The sequence below is a fragment of the Scyliorhinus canicula genome, chromosome 11 (assembly GCF_902713615.1).
Source record: "Scyliorhinus canicula chromosome 11, sScyCan1.1, whole genome shotgun sequence".
Taxonomy (NCBI): Eukaryota; Metazoa; Chordata; class Chondrichthyes; order Carcharhiniformes; family Scyliorhinidae; genus Scyliorhinus; species Scyliorhinus canicula.
In genome coordinates this window covers 141,530,173-141,551,345 of record NC_052156.1, presented here as the reverse complement: position 1 = coordinate 141,551,345, position 21,173 = coordinate 141,530,173, and the positions used below count along the sequence as shown (strand labels likewise).

At 48.5% G+C, this 21,173-nt stretch overlaps 1 protein-coding gene across 3 annotated transcripts in view; it reads left to right on the top strand.

Moving 5' to 3' along the window:
• The window catches only part of fbxl13 (F-box and leucine-rich repeat protein 13), a 399,689-nt gene that overhangs the window by 285,063 nt on the left and 93,453 nt on the right, over nt 1–21,173 (top strand). For all 3 annotated transcript variants that reach the window (XM_038811555.1, XM_038811556.1, XM_038811557.1), the window contains exons 15-16: nt 15,081–15,201; nt 15,314–15,476. In XM_038811555.1, the coding sequence (XP_038667483.1) occupies nt 15,081–15,201; nt 15,314–15,476 (284 nt within the window). The remainder of the gene's footprint in view (nt 1–15,080; nt 15,202–15,313; nt 15,477–21,173) is intronic.

Here is a 21,173-nt window from a genome sequence, read left to right as displayed (position 1 = left end):
ATAGGAATCTGTGGTATCTTCTATAAATGATCAGTGTGTTAGCTGTTTAGCTGCTGCTGTATAAAGAGTTAAAAGTTCTGCTCCTTCTCATAAACACCTTTATTTTCCTTCAACACAACTCTGTATAAAACTCTATCATCACACCACCAGCCCCAAAGGCCACCTGAAGCTTCTTTACATATCAGTGTCAATTATTGGTTACATTAAATGAGACATTTAATTGGAATGTCTCTTAACACAATCCTTAACAGTCTCCCCTTGGAGAAAAAAAAATAATTTGATGAAAACAAAATTACAAACAAACTCAAAAACACACACAATTTCCCCCCTTTTTTCAGTTTTGGAAGGAAAAAAAAACAATGTCAGAGAAACAGGCACCCTTCATTAACAATATCCAAAAGTTTCTGTGAACTAGCCCCTCTTTTCGTAAAACAGTCGGACAATTCATAGCTACTGTCGACCCATTTAATTTTTGCTATCTCTCCTCTGTCCAACATCTGCTTCAAACATGCAATATCTATCCTTAACCTTTTCTCATTGAACTTTTTGTGGAGTGCACATTTTCCCACATGGATTTATTGTCAATGTGACACTCAATGGGTATGTTACGCAAATCCCCTAATCCCAAAATTTCTGTCACTATCTGAGATATATAAAAGGCCATATCAACTGCCTCTATAAGGCTTATGTCTCAGCAGCCAAAGTACTTTTGACCACTCTCCTTATTTTCCTTATTTCCCACACAAGAGGCCAACATTTACCATTGTTCCCCAAAAGGAAAATTATAAAACCTCCTGCGCTTGAAACCCCATCACATAAATTTGCACAAGACGCATCACTATAAACTATGAGTTTCATTTGCCTAAGGTCACCTGAAACCGGGAACCTCAAAACACACTCCTGCATTTTTAGTTTGACCAACACTTTATTTTCTCTTATTATGTCTTCCACTTTGGGATAATTTATTTTTGTACTCAACTCTAAGACATCAAAACTAACATTCGGTCTAGTCTGTCTACCTAACCAATTCAGTTGCCCAATTAAACTTCGCAGTTGCTCTTTTTCCATCTTTGATGACTGCAGCCTTTTGTGAAACCCGACCACGACTAATTGCTATTGGGCTGGCTCTCCAAATAAGATCGCTGACGTAAAGTTGCCCCCAACTTAGTCTGTCCGATTTCCAGTCCAATATATTTAAATGAACCGGAAGCCTGACTTCCAACCCTGAATTCTTTCCTCAAACCAGAGATTACAATAGCTTCAAAATCACTAGTCCCACCCCACAAAAAATCATCGACATGCATCATAAAGATGCCAGAAAAGATTAGTGCCAGTAAAACATTGCTGGATCTGCTTTCAACTGGCAACAGTCTAAATTTAACAAAACTGACCTTACCAAAAAATACCAGACTCTAGACGCCTCATTTAATCCATATACACATTTGTTCAACTTCCAGAGTAACCCTTCTGTGTAAGCTGCCTCTTTAGGAGAACGGAGAAAAATGTCTCTCTGAAGCTGCTGCCCTGCAAAATGGCAGCTTTTATATCTATAGATTTGCATTCCCATGCCTTTGTGGGTAATAGAGCCAAGAAGATCTTTAAAATAACCTTTCCTGCCATAGGTGAATCTTAAATCCCTTAAATCCTGATCTTCTAAGTTTTCTTCAAATCCCCTTGACACAAGCCTGGCCTTTGCCTTATAAGTTCCATCCGGAAGAACCTTTTCCGTGCAAATCCATCTGTGGGATAGAGCTCTTTGCCCCCTATACGGTACTTCCGTGTATATCCCAAATTCACTCCAACTATGTAGTTCTTGCTGTTTGGCATCTTTGATAACTTTTTCATCTAATTTATTGGAGCCATCAAAATCTCACGTGCATGTGGGCTTCTACTCATAGTAGTATTTATAGTCTTACCTATGTTCCGAGACCTTGATAAACTACGTCCCCTATCTCGTCTGATATCTCATTCTGTATTGCTACTGTCCTTTCAATAATTCTCGACCATTTCCTGCGAACCTGTTCATTATCCAATGTACTACCTGAACTGGCACCGCGTCGCTGTACCCTCCATTTTTGAACGTCATGTTCCCAATCCATTGTCTTGACTCCCTCCCCTGAATGCTGTATGTTCAACCAATGTTTATACTTTCCAGTGGCCTTCCCTGCTCTACTAATAGCAGTTGCATCCCTCTATTGACTAGACACTTCAGGCAAGTATGTTACTTTTCTACCAAATTTTGGCAGTTGTCCTTTTGGAAAACTAGACTACTTCTAATTCATCAGAAGTATTGTGTTCCTCTACAGAAACTGTCTGTATCAGTTAACTGGTCCTCGTAGTTCTGTAACATGTGCGTACCAGATGACCCTGGTTCCTCATCTTGTCTGTCTGCTCTGTCTAAATTTAAAAATTTGTAATCTGTACCCATTATCCTTGATGAATGTACCCTAACAGTTTGATTGCCATGTTGCAAAATAATTGTTTTGCCATCTTTACCTATGGTCTTCCTTCCCTGGGCCTTTCGATTCATTAAAATTGTCTCTCTTATAGTATAGTATATCTCCTTGCTGAAAAAAGGTATTTGATGGCCGTACATTATGCCTTAAAGCTCTGCAAATTGTTTCAGAGACTTCTGCTTCCAAAAAAGCTTTTCTACTGCTATGTAATACATTTAAATGCTCAGCAAAGGCAGAGCTAATTGTAGTCCCTTCACAAGCTGGAGGCTGGTCATTCAAAATGGACGGAACTTTAGGATTTCTACCAAACACTAATTGATAGCGACTATAGCCCCCAACCACCTGCAATGGATTCTTTGCATGTACCGCACATGCTAAAGCTGAATTTAACTTGCACTTTGGTCTATCTGTCAAAATTGTCCAGAGCATGTCATCTATTACAGCATGGTTTCTTTCACACACCCTTTACTAAATGGGCTTTCCACAGCCGTATTTATAACTGTTATATTCACGTTTTCGCACATATCCCTAAACTCATCATTAGCAAATTCTCCCCAATGGTCCATAAGGAATTTTGCCGGTGGGCCCATTCCTGTCCCTATCCATTTTTCCATGATTTTATCCAGAATTACTCTCTTTTCTTTACTTCTTACAATATATGATTGGATAAATCTGGTTGCTAAATCTACAAAATGCTAAATAAATATATTGTTAGCTTTATCCCAGATCTTAAGGTCCATGTCCACAATGTCGTTAAAATCCCTGGCCAATGGTAGGGTTCCTATTGGTCATGATGATGTCCTTCTGTACTGCCTACAAACTTCACAGCGATCACTAACCTGTTCTATCAGCTTAGTATAGCCTTCATCTCTTACCCCTGCATTTTTCAGCCTCCGAGGAGATGGATGCGCAAATTGCCCATGCAGTTTTAATACAAGAAGCTTTTTAATCAGCTAAAGTCCAATTTCCAATTGCCATTAACACATCCTTAACAACTGCACCTGATATATTGGGCGCAATTCCCCCCCCCCCCCCCCCCCCCCCCCCAAGGTCGGGTGGGGGAATCGCAGGGGGGCCGGGCAAGTCCTGCAATGCTGCCCCGGCACACGCACGCGATTCTCCCACCCCCCCCCCCCCCAAACTGGCGCGGCGAGATTTACGGCTGGTCGCTCGGAGAATCGCCACTCGCCATTTGTAACGGGCGAGCGCCAATTCTCCGGCCCGGATGAGCCGAGCGGCCTGCCCAATACGATGTGTTCCCACCAGAGCCGACCACACCTGGTCGCTGATGGCGTGAACAGTGCAGGAACGCTGGGGGACGGTCTGTGGGGGGGAGGGGGGATCCAGCAATGGGGGGGGCGCTCAAAAGGTGTTTGGCCCCCGATAGGTGCCCACCGATCAGCGGGCCAGCCTCTCAGAAGGAGGCACTCCTTTCCTCTGCCGCCTTGCAAGATCACTCCGACATTTCTTGCGGGGCGCCCGCGGGGAGGACGGCAGCCGCGCATGCACGGGTGACGTAATTTACACGGTGCCGCTTTTACACAGTGCCAAGGCCCGGTGCGCGTAAATGACGCGGCGCCGCTCCTAGCCCCCCGGGGTGGGAGATGCTTGCATCAAGGTGGCGTGCCGAGAATGACGCGACGGCGGCGCCTAAGTGACATCAGCCGCGCATGCGCAGGTTGGCCGGCTCCAACCCGCGCATGCACGGCTGACGTCACGACGGCTGACGGCTCCAACCCGCGCATGCGCGGTTGCCGTCTTCCCCTCCGCTACCCCGCAAGACGTGGCGGCTTGATCTTGCCGGGCGGCAGAGGGGAAAGAGTGCGTCGCTTGGAGACGCTGGCCCGACGATCGGTGGGCACCGATCGTGGGCCAGTCCCCTCCCTAGCACGGCCGTGGTGCTCACTCCCCTCTCCGCCCCCCCCCCCCCCCCCCCGCCCCCCCACAAGCCACAAACGAGCATTTGGCGCCCATGTTCACGACGGCAGCGACCATGTGTGGTTGCCGCCGTCGTGAACCGGTCGGGAACGTCAGGCCGCTCGGCCCATCCGTGGCCGGAGAATCGCTGGTTGCCGTGAAAAACGGCGAGCGGCGATTCATCCGAGCGGGGGGGGGGGGGGGGGGAGAATTGTGGGTGTGCCGGGGGGGGCGTGTCGTGAGTCGCCCGTCTTGCGGTGCAGCGGAGGGGAAGACGGCAACCGCGCATGTGCGAGTTGGAGCCGTCAGCCGTCGTGACGTCAGCCGCGCATGCGCGGGTTGGAGCCGGCCAACCTGCGCATGCGCGGCTGACGTCACTTAGGCGCTGCCATCGCGTCATTCTCGGCGCGCCGCCTTGACGCAAGCGTCAAGGCCCGGCGGCCGAGAGTTACGGAGCGCCGCTCCTAGTCCCCCGAGTGGAGGTGAATAAGGTGCGAGGAACGGCCTCCGAGGCCGTCGTGAAACTCGGCCGAGTTCTCGACGGCCTTCCCGATTCCGTGCGGGAGCGGAGAATTCCGCCCTTAGTCTCCCGATGGGAGAATCTCGCCCATTATTTGTGAGTAATGGAATACAATAGTGTCCCGACTGTGTAAATTGTAAATCCACCATCTTTCCAAAAACTGTTGGCTTATCCTGTTCCATATCCAGTTTCAATTGTGCTTTCTTCATCGACGGTCTGCTCAGAAGCAAAGGTATCTCACTTGAAACAACATCCGTGCTAATGAAATTATTCACTCCGGCAATATTGCAAGGGGTCACCACTCTTTTCAACGACTTCAGAGTATTATCGTCCACAAACCTGAAACTTGTGGAACTTTCAAATTCCTTAACCTTGTTATGATTTTCAGCATTCAAAAAGTCCAGGTAACATTTTAACCAGTCAATTCCACACACAGTAGACGTGCAGCCACTGTCCAACACCCTCATTACCGGAGTAAAACTGCTTGTTAATAGGACAATGCCTTCTTTCTGGTCTATATCTTTTTCCTCTTCTGACTCTTCCGAGTCATGTGTCACTTCAAAAACTCTATTATAACGTTTTGGACAATTGAAAGCATAATGGTATTGAGACACACCGAAAACATCGATTTATCATACCCCAGGCATTTCTGGGGTTCATCGTCCTATTTCCATTCTCCATATCCCTCCTCCTATTATAGGTTTGAAATGGGTTTCGTGTCCTCATAATTTCCGAGTCCCGATCTCCTTCCATACTCTTGCAACCTGTTTGTATCTGTACGATTTCGCCATCCTGTCAGTAGTGTATTTTCCATCGTCTGCTTTATTGCTGACTGACCAATTTGGGTCACCAGAGCCATAGGAATCCAATGTTTCTCCAGAAACTTTTTTAGGCCTCTGTCATCTGATCGAATAAGGTATTCTTATCCGCAAACTTAACTCCTGTCAAAACCAGGAGCCTATTCATGTTGCTCACTCTAGCACAGTCCAGTAATTTAAATGCCAACAGAGACTGGAAATTCCAGGTTGTGTTTCTGCAGCCTTTTATATAGTCTGCTAAAGTCCATTATATAGTCTTCAATGGAGATATCCTCTGTCTTCCGGAATCTATCAAAATCCAACCATGCTTCATACGCATTTAATGGTGGGGGGCGTGGGGGGTGATCCCTCCCACTATTAATTCGACAGGGCCCACCAGTCACTCCGTCTGAACCCGAGAATGAATGAACCACCAAGGAGATGGGTGGCCTTCGGTCGAGCCAAGGCAGCGTTGTATAACTGCAACAAGCAGTTTGGTGTGGTCTAACCAGCGAAGCTGCAGTTAAAGCACAATGGCAGGCACTACTACTTTGAGGCGGTGGCATTTGTGAAGACAGAAGGCCTTGGACTGGACTGAATTTGGATTTTGACAGTTTTTGACTGGGTGTTTCCTTGTTTTTATGTGGTTCTTTCCTTTTATGGGTGTTATGGTTAACTTTTTTGTGTCATAGGGTTTAGGATATATGGTTGTTGGGGTTTGGAGGGTTTGTTAAGACATAGGATATAGGGGCTGACCTTCCCAAAGGTGGGCAGGGGGATGGTAGAGGGGCTGGGGGCCCCGATTAGAGCTGAAGAAGTAATGGAGGGCCTGAAGGCCATGCAGTCGGGTAAAGCCCCGGGGCCGGATGGGTACCCAGTGGAGTTCTACAAAATGTTTGCGGGTATACTGGGGCCGGTGCTGGTTAGGGTGTTTAACGAGGCGAGGGACAATGGAGTGTTACCCCCGACGATGTCGCAAGCCACCATCTCGCTGATATTAAAACGGGATAAGGATCCGGAAGTTTGTGGGTCCTATAGGCCAATCTCCCTGATTAATGTGGACGCTAAACTGCTGGCCAAGATCCCGGCATCCAGAATCGAAGACTGCGTACCGGACGTGATTGTGGAGGACCAAACGGGTTTTGTTGAGGGCAGGCAGCTGGCAGCCAATCTAAGAAGGATACTCAATGTGATTATGATGCCCCCGGAGGGCAGAGAGGTGGAGGTAGCGCTGGCAATGGATGCCGAAAAGGCTTTTGACCGGGTGGAGTGGGACTCTTTGTTGGGACGGTTTCGATTTGGAGAAGGCTTTGTGGACTGGGTTAAACTGGACCCAGAGGCTAGTGTAAGGACGAACAGGATGACATCTGAGTATTTTAGACTACACCGCGGGACAAAACAGGGATGCCCCCTCTCTCCACTGCTGTTTGCGTTGGCCATAGAACCGCTGGCAATTGCTGAGAGTGGCAAGGGGATGGAAGGGAATGGTCGGGGGGGGGTGGATAGAACACAAGGTCTCGCTATATGCGGATGACCTGCTTTCGTATGTGTCAGATCCAGTGGCAGGGATGGATGGAATTATGGAAATCCTAGGGGAATTTGGCCGGTTTTCAATTTTTCAATTTCAAATGGCAGATGGAGTTCAATCCCGGCAAACGCGAGGTGATGCATTTTGGAAGATCCAATTCAAGAGCAAACTATACAGTAAATGAAAAAGCCCAGGGGAAAATTGATGTACAGAGAGATCTGGGTGTTCAGGTCCATTGTACCCTGAAGGTGGCTGTGCAGGTCGATAGAGTGGTCAAGAAGGGATATGGCATGCTTTCCTTCATCGGAAGGGGTATTGAGTACAAGAGTTGGCCGGTCAAGCAGGGGCGGGAAGGGTGGGTGATATGTTCCTGGAAGGGAGCTTCGCGAGTTTGAGGAGCTTGGAGGAGAAATTTGGGTTGGTAAGGGGAAATGATTTTAGATACCTACAGTTGCTGGACTTTGTTCGTAGACAGGTCCCATCTTTCCCACGCCTCCCGCCAATGGGGATCCTCGACAGAATAGTCTCTAGGAGGGAAGAAGGGGAGGGCAGAGTCTCGGGTATATATAAGGTGCTCATGAGGGAGGAAGGGTCCCAGACAGAGGAACTGAAACTTAAATGGGAGGAGGATCTAGGCGGGGAAATGGAGGATGGGCTGTGGGCAAAGGCCCTGAGTAGGGTAAATTCGACCGCGACATGTGCTAGGCTCAGGCTGATCCAATTTAAGGTCGTTCACCGGGCCCATATGACGGTGGCTCGGATGAGCAAATTTTTCGGGATAGAGGACAAATGTGGAGGACCAGCGAACCATGTTCACATGTTTCGGGCATGCCCTGAGCTGAGGGGGTACCGGGAGGGATTTGCGGGGGTCATGTCCCAGGTGATAAAAACAAGGGTGGTGATGAGTCCAGGGGTGGCAATTTTTGGGGTTTCGGAAGACCCGGGCGTCCAGGGGGAGAAAGAGGCCGATGTGTTGGCCTTTGCTTCCCTGATAGCCCGGCGACGAATATTATTGGCGTGGAGGGACTCAAAGCCCCCGAAGACTGAGTGGTGGCTTGCGGACATGTCGAGTTTCCTGGGGATGGAAAAAATTAAGTTCGCCTTGAGGGGATCTGTGCAGGGGTTCACCCGGAGGTGGCAACCATTTATTGACTTCTTTGCGGGAGAGTGAGCGTCAGCAGGGGGGTGGGGGGGAGGGGGGGTAGAGTAGAGTAGGAGGGAAAATATGGCGGGTAGTACCGGTGGGAGGGGAGCGGGCTTGTGCAATTTGTTACGATGGAAGTATTGAAAGTACGTATGTTTGCACATTTTTGCCTTTTTTGCTTTCTTTCTGATGATGTCTGTAACTGTTTATAAAGCCAAAAACTACCTCAATAAAATTGTTTATTAAAAAAAAAAAGAGTTGGTCGGTCATGTTACAGTTGTATAAGACTTCGGTTCGGCCACATTTGGAATACTGCGTACAGTTTTGGTCGCCACATTACCAAAAGGATGTGGATGCTTTGGAGAAGGTGCAGAGGGGGTTCACCAGGATGTTGGCCTGGTATGGAGGGCAGGTCGATAGAGTGGTCAAGAAGGGATATGGCATGCTTTCCTTCATCGGAAGGGGTATTGAGTACAAGAGTTGGCCGGTCATGTTACAGTTGTATAAGACTTCGGTTCGGCCACATTTGGAATACTGCGTACAGTTCTGGTCGCCACATTACCAAAAGGATGTGGATGCTTTGGAGAAGGTGCAGAGGAGGTTCACCAGGATGTTGGCCTGGTATGACGAGAGGTTGAGTAGATTAGGATTATTTTCATTAGAAAGACAGAGGTTGAGGGGGGGACCTCATTGAGGTCTACAAAATCATGAGAAGTATAGACAGGGTGGATAGCAAGAAGCTTTTTCCCAGAGTGGGGGACTCAATTACTAGGGGTCACGAGTTCAAGGTGAGAGGGGAAAAGTTTAGGGGAGATATGCGTGAAAGGTTCTTTATGCAGAAGGTGGTGAGTGCCTGGAATGCATTGCCGGCGGAGGTGGTAGAGGCGGGCATGATAGCATCATTTAAGATGTATCTAAACAGATACATGAATGGGCAGGGAGCAGAGGGATACAGATCCTTAGAAAATAGGTGACAGTTTTAGATAGAGGATCTGGATCAGCGCAGGCTTGGAGGGCCGAAGGGCCTGTTCCTGTGCTGTAATTTTTCTTTGTTCTTTGTTCTCTTTGACAGCCCTCCCACTCTCGGTTGGGACACCATAAAATACTTGCTCTCAACGCACACCCCCCCTCACTATCCCCGTCCACAATATCAAGCTCCTTAGAGCGATGGCCAGCAGCTCTATAGCCAATGCAAACAGCAAGGGGGACATAGGACACCCCTGCCTAATACCCTGGTGCAGAGCAAAATACCCCAAACTCATTTTATTAGTGCGAACACTCGCCACCCGTTCCCTATACAGCAGCCATACCCATGCCGTAAACCTCGGCCCGATTTCAAATCTTTCCAAGACTGCCATCAAATAGCCCCACTCCACCCGATGAAATGGCTTCTCCACCTCCAGTTCCACCACCACCTCCGGCTCCTTTCCAGCTGTCAGCGACACAATCACATTTATAAACCTTCTAATATCTGAGGCAACAGCCTTCCCTTCACAAACCCTGTCTCATCCTCTCCTATCACTTTGGGGAGGCATCCCTCCAACCTTAATGCCAGCATCTTTTCCAGTATCTTGGCATCTACATTTAATAGGGACATGGATCGGGCAGGTTTTCCACCCAGGGTTTGATGCGAAATCGAGGGGAGTGGCGATTTTAATGAGCAAAAAAATGGGATTTGTGAGTGCAAAGGAGGTGAGGTATCTGGGTGGGAAATAAGTGATTGTGAGTGGGGCATTGAAAGCGATGCCGGTGGTGTTGGTAAATGTTTATGCCCAAAGTTGGGACGATGTGGGTTTTATGAGGGGGGTTGCTGGCAGCAATCCCGGATTTGGCCACGCACCAGTTGATCATGGGAGGAGATTTTAATTGTGTCCGAGAGCCAAGGGTGGATAGGTCGAACCCAGGTTGATGGATAGAGTATGAATGGCAAGGGAGCTGGTGGGGTTCATGGAGAGGATGGGTATGGTGGATCCATGGCTCTTTCACAAACCAGGGGGAAGGGAGTATTCCTTCTTTTTGCACGTCTATAAGGTGTATTCGAGGATTGATTATTTTGTCGTGAGCATGGAGATTTTGGTTGGGGCAAAGTATGCGGGGATAGTTATCCATGCACCCCACTGACTGGAGATTCATGTGCAATATGAGTGTGGGGAGAAGGCAAGCTGCATGCTGGCGCACTAGCTGCAGAGGCAGGCCACATCCAGGGAAATATTGAAGATACGGACTGGATCTGGGAATGTGGTCAAAGCTGGGGAAGATAAATGAGGCGTTTAGGGAGTACTACCAGGGACTGCACAAGGCAGACCCGAGTGGAGAGGAAGGGGACATGGGGCGATTTCTGGATGAGCTGGAGTTTACCCAGATGGAGGAATCAAACAGGCAGGCGTTGGAGGAGCCCTTGGGGCTGAAGGAGGTCCAGGATAATATCAGGGGTATGAAGTCGGGGAAGGCCTCTGGGCCAGATGGGAACCCGGCGGAATTTTATAAGGAATTTGCCGGGGACGTGGCACCACATCTTTTGGGGTCGTTTAATTAAGTGCTGGAGAAGGGGGAGCTGCCGGACATGATAATGCAAGCAGTAATTACGCTAATCCCAAAAAAGGGGAAGGACTCGGTGGAATGTGGGTTGTATAGGCCCACATCACTGTTGAACACGGATGTGACAGTATTGGCTATGTTATTGGCGAGGAGGATGGAGGATTGTGTCCTGAGGGTGGTTGCAGAAGATCAAACAAGCTTCATGAAGGGCAGGCATCACACGAGTAATATAAGAAGGTTGTTGAATATCGTGATGAATCCGTCGGGTGCTCTGGTACTGGAGGTGGTGGTGTCCATGGACGCAGAGAAGGTATTTGATCGGGTGAAGTGCCAGTGCTTGATTGAGATTTTGGGAAGGTTTAGGTTTAGGCCGCGATTTGTGGCATGGGTGTGGTGGCTATATGTGGTACCAAGGGCGAGTGTAAGAACGAATAATATGAGTTTACAAAGCTTTGACTTACACGGGTACGAGCCAGGAGTGCCCGCTGTCGGTGTTGTTTGCACTGGCCATAGAGCCGTTAGCGATAGGTCTCAGGGGGTCGATGGAGTGGCAGGGATTATGAGAGGAGAGGAAGAGCACTGAGTATCTCGCTCTGCTGATGACCCATTGCTGTATGTTTCAGATCCGTTGGAGAGTATGGGAAGGATCATGGGCCTGCTGGGGAGCTTTGGATGGTTCTCGGGGTACAAACTGAATGTAGAGCAGAGTGAGGTTATCCCAGCAAATGAACTGAGACAGCGGGCTAATTAAGGGGGGATGCCATTTATGGTGGTGAGGGAAAGATTAAGGTATTTGCAGATTGAGGTAGCGAGGGAATGGATGGGGCTCCATAAGTGGAGCTTAACGAAGCTGGTGGAGGAGGCCAGGGGGATCTTAGGAGGTGGGATACACTGCAGTTGACTTTGACGGGGAGGGTCCAAGTGGTAAAAATTAATATTCTGCCGAGGTTCTTGTTTATTTTTCAGGCTCTCCCGATATACCAAAGGCTTTTTTTCGGAAATTGGACATGATTATTTCAGACTTTGTATGGGTGGGGAAGGTGCCGAGGGTTGGGAGGACTCTGCTACAGAGGCAGAGGCAGCAGTGGTGGCTACCCTTACCGAACCTGCTTCATTATTACTGGGCGGCGAATGTGGACAGGGTGCGGCAATGGTAGGAAGGAGAAGGGGTACGTAGAACATCGAACAGTACAGCACAGAACAGGCCCTTCGGCCCTCGATGTTGTGCCGAGCAATGATCACCCTACTCAAACCCACGTATCCACCCTATACTCATAACCCAACAACCCCCCCCCCCCCCCAAACCTTACTTTTTAAGGACACTATGGGCAATTTAGCATGACCAATCCACCTAACCCGCACATCTTTGGACTGTGGGAGGAAGCCGGAGCACCCGGAGGAAACCCACGCACACACGGGGAGGACATGCAGACTCCGCACAGACAGTGACCCAGCCGGGAATCGAACCTGGGACCCTGGAGCTGTGAAGCATTTATGCTAGCCACCATGCTATCGTGCTGCCCCAATGTCTCAGGTAGAGTGGGTTAGGATGGAGGAGGAATCTTAAAAGGGATCCAGTTTAAGGTTTATGGTCCGGCAATGGTGCCAATGGAGCCGAGTTGATATTCAGGGAGTCCGGTGGTACAGTCCACGGTGAAGATTTGGAATCAGTTGAGGAGGCATTTTAGGATGGAAGGAATGTAGGTGGATAGTGTATACAAGAGGTGGAGGGAAGTGGGGTTGGTCAAGGTGAGGGATCTGTATTTGGACGAAGGGTTTGCCAGTCTGGAGGAGCTAAGGTAGAGGGTAGAGCTGCCGAAGGGGAGTGAGTTCAGGTATCTGAAGGTTAGGGACTTTGCGTGAAAGGTCTGGAGGGAGTTCCCTAGGTTGCCAGGATACACCCTGTTGGAGTGACTGCTGCTTTCGGATGTGGAAGGGGAGGGAAGAATTGGGGATATATAAAAGTGGCTGGGTGAGGAGGGAGGTGAACAGCTGGTGAAGATCAAGGAGAAATGGAAAGGGGAGTTGGGAGGGGAGATCAATTGGGGAGTATGGAGTGAAGCACTGTGCAGGGTAAACGGGACCTCCTCTTGTGCAAGGATGAGCCTGATACAGTTTAAGGTGGTACACAGGGTGTCTCAGGCAGGAATGAATGGGTTTTTCCAGTGGGTAGCAGATGAGTGTGAGAGATGTGGACGGTGGCCAGTGAATGTTTTGGGATTGTGAAAAATTGGAAAGGTTCTGGGCGGGAATGTTTGCGGACCTAGCCAGGATAGTGGGGGAGGAGGTGGATCCGGACCCTTTGGTGACGATCTTTGGGGTTTCAAAGACACTGGAGCTCATGGAGAGGAGGAAGGCCGATGTCATGGCCTTCGCCTCTCTGATTTTCGGCGGCAAATTTTATTGGAATGGCTGTCGACATCGCCACAGGGATCGCAGCTTGGTTGGATGACCTGTAAAACTTTCTGCAGTTGGAGAAATAAAGTATGAGTTAAGGGGCTCGGCAGAGGAGTTTGAGAAACGGTGGGGGATGTTTGTGACCGTGTTTGAGGTGCTGTTCATCGTGAGGGGGAGGGGGGGAGGGTGTAAAAGGGGGAAAAGGTTGTACAGACTGTATCGTTGATTGCTGGGAAGTATGTTTCCCGGGGTGTTTATTTGCTGTAACCTGTTTTGATACATGTTTGTAATAAAATGCATTTTAAAATAATAATAATCTCAAATGGAGAATTCCACCCTATGTCTGAAAAATTACCCAATTTCTGTTTTATTTTTCTTTAACATTGTAATTTTAATCAGCATTCTGAGTTCCCAGAAGTGCTTTACTGTGGCTTATTCTGTGGTTTCTAATAGGCACTGCTTGAGGATCAGTTTTAGAAATTATAATTGTATGTTACTAGGTTAGAATTGATTTTGAGCTGCAGGAATCCTGGAAATGTTATGTCAAGGAAAAATTAAGTGTGCCAAAAATTAAACCGTTCTGTCTTGCTTCAGCTTTGTATGGGTTCTTTAATTCAGCAATAAGTCACTATTTTCTGAAAGTGCCATTGTTTTGTTGCAAGTTTAAATAATTTCTTCGGCAAATTAGAGTGGAAAATAATTCTGTTGCTTTTTTATCCCAAAAATCAATTCATTTCCTGTCCTTGTGACTAAAATCATAAATTATTAGACCGAGTGGAGCTATAGCTCCAAGTCTTTGTCTTTCATTCTCTCAATGCGCTCAGGGTATATTAGACTGAGAGTTATGAGGTACAGCTGTTGCTGCCAGATAGCTGAGAACAGCGGAACTTATTAGTTTAATAAGGCAGAATGGTGATTTCTGTATTTAAGAATTACTTTTTGCAGAAGTTTTTTGGGCATTCATAGAATCATAGAAACCTTATAGTGCAGAAGGAGGCCATTTGGTCCATCAGGTCTGCACCAACCCTTCGAAAGAGCACTAAGGGGCAGTTTGGCATGGCCATCCATCTAACCAGCTTGTCTGTGGACTGTGGGAGGAAACCGGAGCACCCTGAGGAAACCTGTGCAGACACGCGGAGAACGTGCAAATTCCACACAGTCCATCTGGTACGCCGCTGCCCTAGACTTGACATGTATGCTCAACCGTCAGGAGTCGGGTCAATGCCAGATTCATCAGTCGCATTCACAAGACAGCCCCGAACATCACCCAAGCACAACGCAACGCCATCCGCGCTCTCAAGACCAACCGCAACATCATCATCAAACCAGCAAACAAAGGAGGGGCCACCGTCATACTGAACAGAACGGACTACTGCAAAGAGCGTACTGACAACTCAACAAACAAGAACAAAAAAAAAAGATTACCCTGAGGAAGGAGCTGTGCTCCGAAAGCTAGTGTTTCTAAACAACCCTGTTGGACTTTAACCTGGTGTTGTAAGACTTCTTACTGTGCTCACATAGTCAAAGCAGAGCTATTCATCTCCATGGGGGTGGGCTAGATTGCTTTGTTTTTCTAATGAATGAAGATCATCTGAGCAATAGAATCACAATTTAAGAAAGTAACATTTGAGAAAAAGGGGTAATACCTAGAAAAATTATTTAGAAGTAAAATCTTCCAAATCTGCATTTTTTACGCCACCTGTTCAGATAAAGTATTTTCCTCTTTTCCATTTAGAAACCCAAAACAATAGTGCTGAATAACTGTTATTATGTTTTCTTAAAGGCCATGGTTTCTTACTATTACAACCTTACTACAATTTCGTTTCTTGCCTCTCCTCACATATCTGATGCTGCTTTTAAAGCTCTTGTCCATGGAAAGAGGATTAGCAAGATTAAGATTGAAGGTTTGAGAAATTTTGCAATTACTTGCATGCATTAAAATGTCATACCAATTGTTTGTTTCGGTATCAGAAAAGGTGTACCTTGGAATTTAACTCTGCTGTTCTGCCACTATAGATAATCAACATATCAGTGATGCATCTTTCAAAATATTCAGCAAAACTTGCCCAAACTTGAATCACATCTATGTATCCGACTGCCCGAGGATTACAGATTATAGCTTGAAATCTCTTTCGACACTGAAAAATGTCGTTGTGTTAAATTTTTCAGACTGTATAAGGTAAAATAATATTTTAAAACATCATTTATGTCTCATCAATAACTTAATAAATTCTGTCTTTATATCCATAAAATAATTTTTTTATCATTGTCTTTTACGTGTAGTGTGTGCTAAAGAGCAAGAAACTTGGGTACCTATTAATACGTGAGAGTTTATATAGGTTAGACTTTCCAGTGCCAACACATTCTCAACTATGACAGTACCGTTTGCATTTTTCCACGGTTGCTGATCTTGCATAATTAGTTAATTAATACATATCCTTCGAGTTCTCATTGCAGGTTTAGACAGATGAGGAATCAATCTTGTTGGTAACAAGGCTGGATATCCAACTCAGTTGGTGCTCTTAAAAGCTGCTGTCATTTAAAGGGGATCTGCATGGTGTACTTCAAAAATCATTCAGGAGAGAACAGTGAGATCTATATTATTTGAAGATATCTACCGAGAAGCGCTTTTCAAGGAGATGCAGAAAAGAGCAGATCTCCTCTGAGGCTGAAAGTGATCTATTGTTACCAGAACAGCTATGCGTAATGCATGGATGGAAGCAGAATTAGTTAACAGACTACATTGTAATGTTGTATCAAAGTACATTGTCATAATTTCATGGCGCACAGCATTTCGGGGGCAGCACGGTAGCACAGTGGTTAGCACAGTTGTGTCACAGCTCCAGGGTCCCAGGTTCGATTCCTGGCTTGGGTCACTGTCTGTGCGGAGTCTGTACGTTCTCCCTGTGTCTGCGTGGGTTTCCTCCCATGCCCCGGTTTCCTTCCACAGTGCAAAGATGTGCAAGTCAGGTGGATTGGCCACGCTAAATTGCCCTTAGTATCCAAGAAAGGTTAGGTGGAGTTACTGGGTTACAGGGATAGGGTGGAGGTGTGGGCTTGGGTAGGATGCTGTTTCCAAGGGCCGGTGCAGACTTGATGGGCCGACTAGTCTCCTTCTGCACTGTTAATTCTATGTCTATGTCTATTACGAACCTGGCAAAACCATCAGTATGGTTATTACTTATTAAACACTAAGATAATGGGACTAAAAGCTAAGAAGTCTCCAGGAATTGATGGCCTACATCCTAGAGTTTAAATGAGTTGACTGCAGAGATAGTGGCTGCATTAGTTAAATCAAAGCCCTGTCTGTCCTCTCAGGTCAGCATAAAATGATTTAAAACTTATCTCTGCTCCTTTTTGATTCCACCCCACCACTGCCAAGTTGGTTTAAAACCTGTACCAGCTAACCTCTCAGCAAGAACTTTCATCTTCATGCATTTTGTATGGTACCCTGATCCCTCCCACAACCTGTCCCAATGCCCCAAGAATATGAAACTCTTAATTCTGCTTTTCCCAGCCACAGTATTTTCCTGTTGTTATGAGATTAGAGGACGGAGAAATATGGAAATAAGTAAAATTAGAAATATCCCAACATTTTCAGGGTCCAGATTGATGGAAATAACAAAAAGTGGTGTTATGCATGTTAATGTCCATATCGCATGGGATTACGGGTAGCGTCTTGAGATAGATAGAAAGCTGGTTAACAGACAGGAAGTAAAACATTGGAATAAATGGGTCTTTTTCCGATTGGTAGGCAGTGACTAGTGGGGTACCGCAGGATATGAGCTAGGGCAATATATAGCTCCAACAACAACGAGGGTGGCGCTATCAGAGAGTCGGAAAGACCTTCCTCGCAAAGTCCCGCAACCCCATATACCTGACACTTTCGCTCCACGCCAGCCCAAACGTCTCTCTCAGCTCCTCCTAACTAGCAAATCACCCTCCCAGAAACAAATCCTTCATTTCCTTGATCCCCCTCTCTTCCCATTCCCAGAACCTGTGCATCCATCCTCCCCAGCTTGAACCCATGATTCCCCCTAATTGGCATTCCCCCCCCAACCCAGCTCCCAACCTAAAATGCTGCCTAAACTGCCTCCAAATCTTCAGCATGGCCACCACCACTGGATCACCAAATACTTCCCTGGAATCATCGAGAGCGGTGCCGTTGCCAGCGCCCGTAGCCTTGATCCCCTACAAGAGCCCACCTCCATCCTCACCCACAAAGCCCCGACCTCCCTATCCCATCCCTGAATCTTATCTGCATTTGCCACCCATTTGTAGTAATACTTCAAATTTGAGAGGCCTAGTTCCCCCCCCCCTTGCCGTCACCTCTGCAATATCATCTTCCTAATCATAGCCACCTTCCTCCTTCTAAAAAAAAACCTTGGGCAAAAGACAGGCAGGCACTGAAACAGAAACAAGAATCACAGCAAAATATTCATCTTTACTGTCTGTACCCAGCCTGCCAACAACAGAGGAAGATTGTCCCACCTCAGCAAGTCAGCCTTCACGCTCCCCACCAAGCTAGTGAAGTTGAACTTCCATCGACCTGCCTAATCCCAGGCCACCTGCATCCTGAAATATCTAAAGTGAGATGCTGCCAGACGAAATGGCAGCCCCCCCCATCTCCGCTCCCACTCCCGTAGAGGAGACCAGGGCCGGGATTCTCCTCTACCCGGCGGGGCGGGGGGTCCCGGCGTAGCGGAGTGGCGGCAACCACTCCGGCGTCGGGCCTCCCCAAAGTTGCGGAATTCTCCGCACCTTTAGGGGCTAGGCCCGCGCCGGAGGGGTTGGCGCCACGCTGACTGGCGCCAAAACCGACGCCAACGGCCTTTGACACCCGCCACCCAGCGTCGGGGCTGGCCAAAAGGCCTTCGCCGGTTCGCGCATGCGCCGGTGCGTCAGCGGCCGCTGACGTCACCACCGGCACATGCACGGTAGGGGGGTTCTCTTCCGCCTCCGCCATGGTGGAGGCCGTGGTGGCGGTGGAAGAAAAAGAGTGCCCCACGGCACTGGTCCGCCCGCCGATCGGTGGGCCCCGATCGCGGGCCAGGCCACCTTGGGGGCACCCTCCGGGGTCCGATCGCCCTGCGCCCCCCCAGGACCCCGGGGGCCCGCTCGCGCCACCAATCCCGCCGCCACCAGAGGCGGTTGAAACCACGTCGGCGGGATTGGCCTGTCAGCGGCGGGACTTCGGCCCATCGCGGGCTGGAGAATCGCTGCGGGGGGCATGCCGATCGGTGCGGTGTGATTCCTGCCCCTGCCAATTCCCGGGTGGCGGAGAATTCCGGCCATGGCAGGGGCGGGATTTATGCCGGCCCCGGGCGATTCTCCGACCCTGCGGGGGCCAGAGAATTCCGCCCCATAAAGTACTAATTTTTCCCTTAATTCAAATTTTCCCCTCAAATCTCTGAAACAACATCATTATGCTCCCCACTGAAGAGCTCAGCTCCAAAATATACAACATGTCATCAGCAGATAAGGACACATGATGTTCCACACACCATTCTCCTCACTATCCCATTCCACAGCCCCAAGCTCCTCATCGCAATGGCGAGGGCTCTACAGCCGTGTGCAAACAGAAGAGGGGGACATGGGGCATCCCTGCCTCATACCCAGGTGCAATACAAAGCACTCTGAATTCATATTATTCGTGTGCACACTCGCCATCCGCTCCTTATACAAGCTGGACCCATGCCACAAACGTCGGCCCATTCTCAAATTTCCCCAACACCGCCATCAAATAACTCCACCTAATCAAATGTCTTCAATGCCAACACCACCTCAATCTCCCTTCCCTCTGCTGGAGAAAGCATTCAACAGCCTCCTCACATTCAAAGACAACTGTCTTCCGTTTACAATGCCCTTCTGGTCCTCCCCAATCATCTTCGGAATGCACCCCTACAACCTTAACGCCAGCATTTTTGCCAAATCTTGGCATCCACATTCAAAAGAGATATGGGCCTGTACAACCCACACTACACCTGATCCTTGTCCTTCTTTAAGCAACAACTGGAGGATCTTTTGCGGCAAGACACCCCTGGTCATTGTGTCCTCGAACATTCCCACCATTAACGGCACCAACCAGAAACTCCCTCCTTCATCCTCCCTTCACCCATGGTAGTGGCCCGGAAGGCTGTGGGTACGAGTGTACATAGACTTTGCCAGGCCTTTGCTGGATTCCAAGTTGCTGATCTTTGTGGATGCACACTCCAAATGGTTGGATGTACACCTCATGGGCTCCATGACCTCCCACGCTATGATTGAGAAACTTTGACAGAGGGCTCAATTTAACAGGAATCAAACAATCCTGTGTTGAGTGCGCTTCGCCGGGTGTTTCCCAGTACTCGCAGCACCGAGAATGACCCTGTTATCCAACAGGACTCTGTTTCATTCGGACGTCAGCAGGGAACCCACTGAGGCTGCACTTAGCTCTACTTGCCAGTGTAGGAAGGGATCGGGACGCCATTTGATCTTGAGACCCCCCACCCCACACAACCCGACCCACGGACTTTCCCAACTCACCTATATGGGTGTCATTGAGCACCCCACACGACACCTAATAAGGGCAGGGCAACCCTGGGTCTGATACCCGACACGGGCAAAATGCCACCTGGGCACCTTGGCATTGCCAGCTTAGCACACTGGCAGTGCTTAGGTGTCATCAGGGGGTGCCAGGGTACCACCTTTCCCAGAGCCCAGCCACCCAGCAGCCCCAATCCCCGGGCAGACCCCATCCCGGGAGACCCTCCAAGTGCCGGTACACCTGGTCGCCGTTTGTGGAGACCAGTACTAACCGGCACTCACTCGGGGTCTCATGCACGGAGGTTAGATCCCGCTCCTTGGGTAGCTCAGGTGAGTGCATATCGATGTGTTGCTTACTGCAGCACTTTAATATGCAGATTATCCAGATATGGATCCCATTAGATCTATGATGCGTAGTTAGCCGGGTCAATCCCTCGAGAGGTCTCTTGTGAGATTTACTGGCTACATCGCGTCCTGGTTCGGGTGTGGTGTGGCTGTAGATTTCATCCAGAAGTTTTGCATGCATGGCAGACTGGAAGCCCTAGTTTCCCACAATGGCATAGCCTTTACCAGTGGAGAGTTCCAGGCCTTCATGAAATCAAATAGCATCAAGAATATTAGAACAGCACTGTATCACCTGTCCTCCAATGGACTGGCAGAATGGCTGTGCAGACCTTTAAAATTGGCATGAAAATACAATCGGGCAGAATCCATGGAGACCAAGTTAGCACGGTTTTTATTCGCTTATAGGACCACACCGCATACTGCAACAGAAGTCGCACTGACAGAACTTTTAATGTGACTTAACACAAGATTAAGCTTACTATTCCCAAACTGGCGGAGAGGATGGAGTCCCAATAAACAAATCAGGAATGAAATTATGATTCTGTTAGGTCCGAAAGAATATTCCAGACAGGCAGCCTAGTCTATGTCAGGAACCTCAGAGATGGCACCAGTTGGGTTCCCAGAGTCATATTTGAGGAAGCAGAAGCCCTATCCTACAAAGTGAAGGTCCAGGATAACGAAACACCTGGATCACCTTACAATAGGGAGTCTGTCCCCATACAGGCCTCACTGCCAGCCAGTGCTGCCAGTGCTGGTCTACTAGCCGCAAAAAACCTTGTGTCCATCTCCCCTGAAAGTGAGCACTTGGTTTCCGAGATGGAAACAGGGATCAGCAGAGGAATTCTCCATCGGCGGGATCCTCCGGTCCACCGGCTGCGCACTCAGGCCCGCAGGTTTCTCAATAGCGTGGTGTGCCCATAATGGGAAAAACGCTGCCAACAGGGGCGTGCCATGCCAGAAAATGCGACTGATGGACCGGAGAACCCCGCTGCAGGTGCTCCAACTG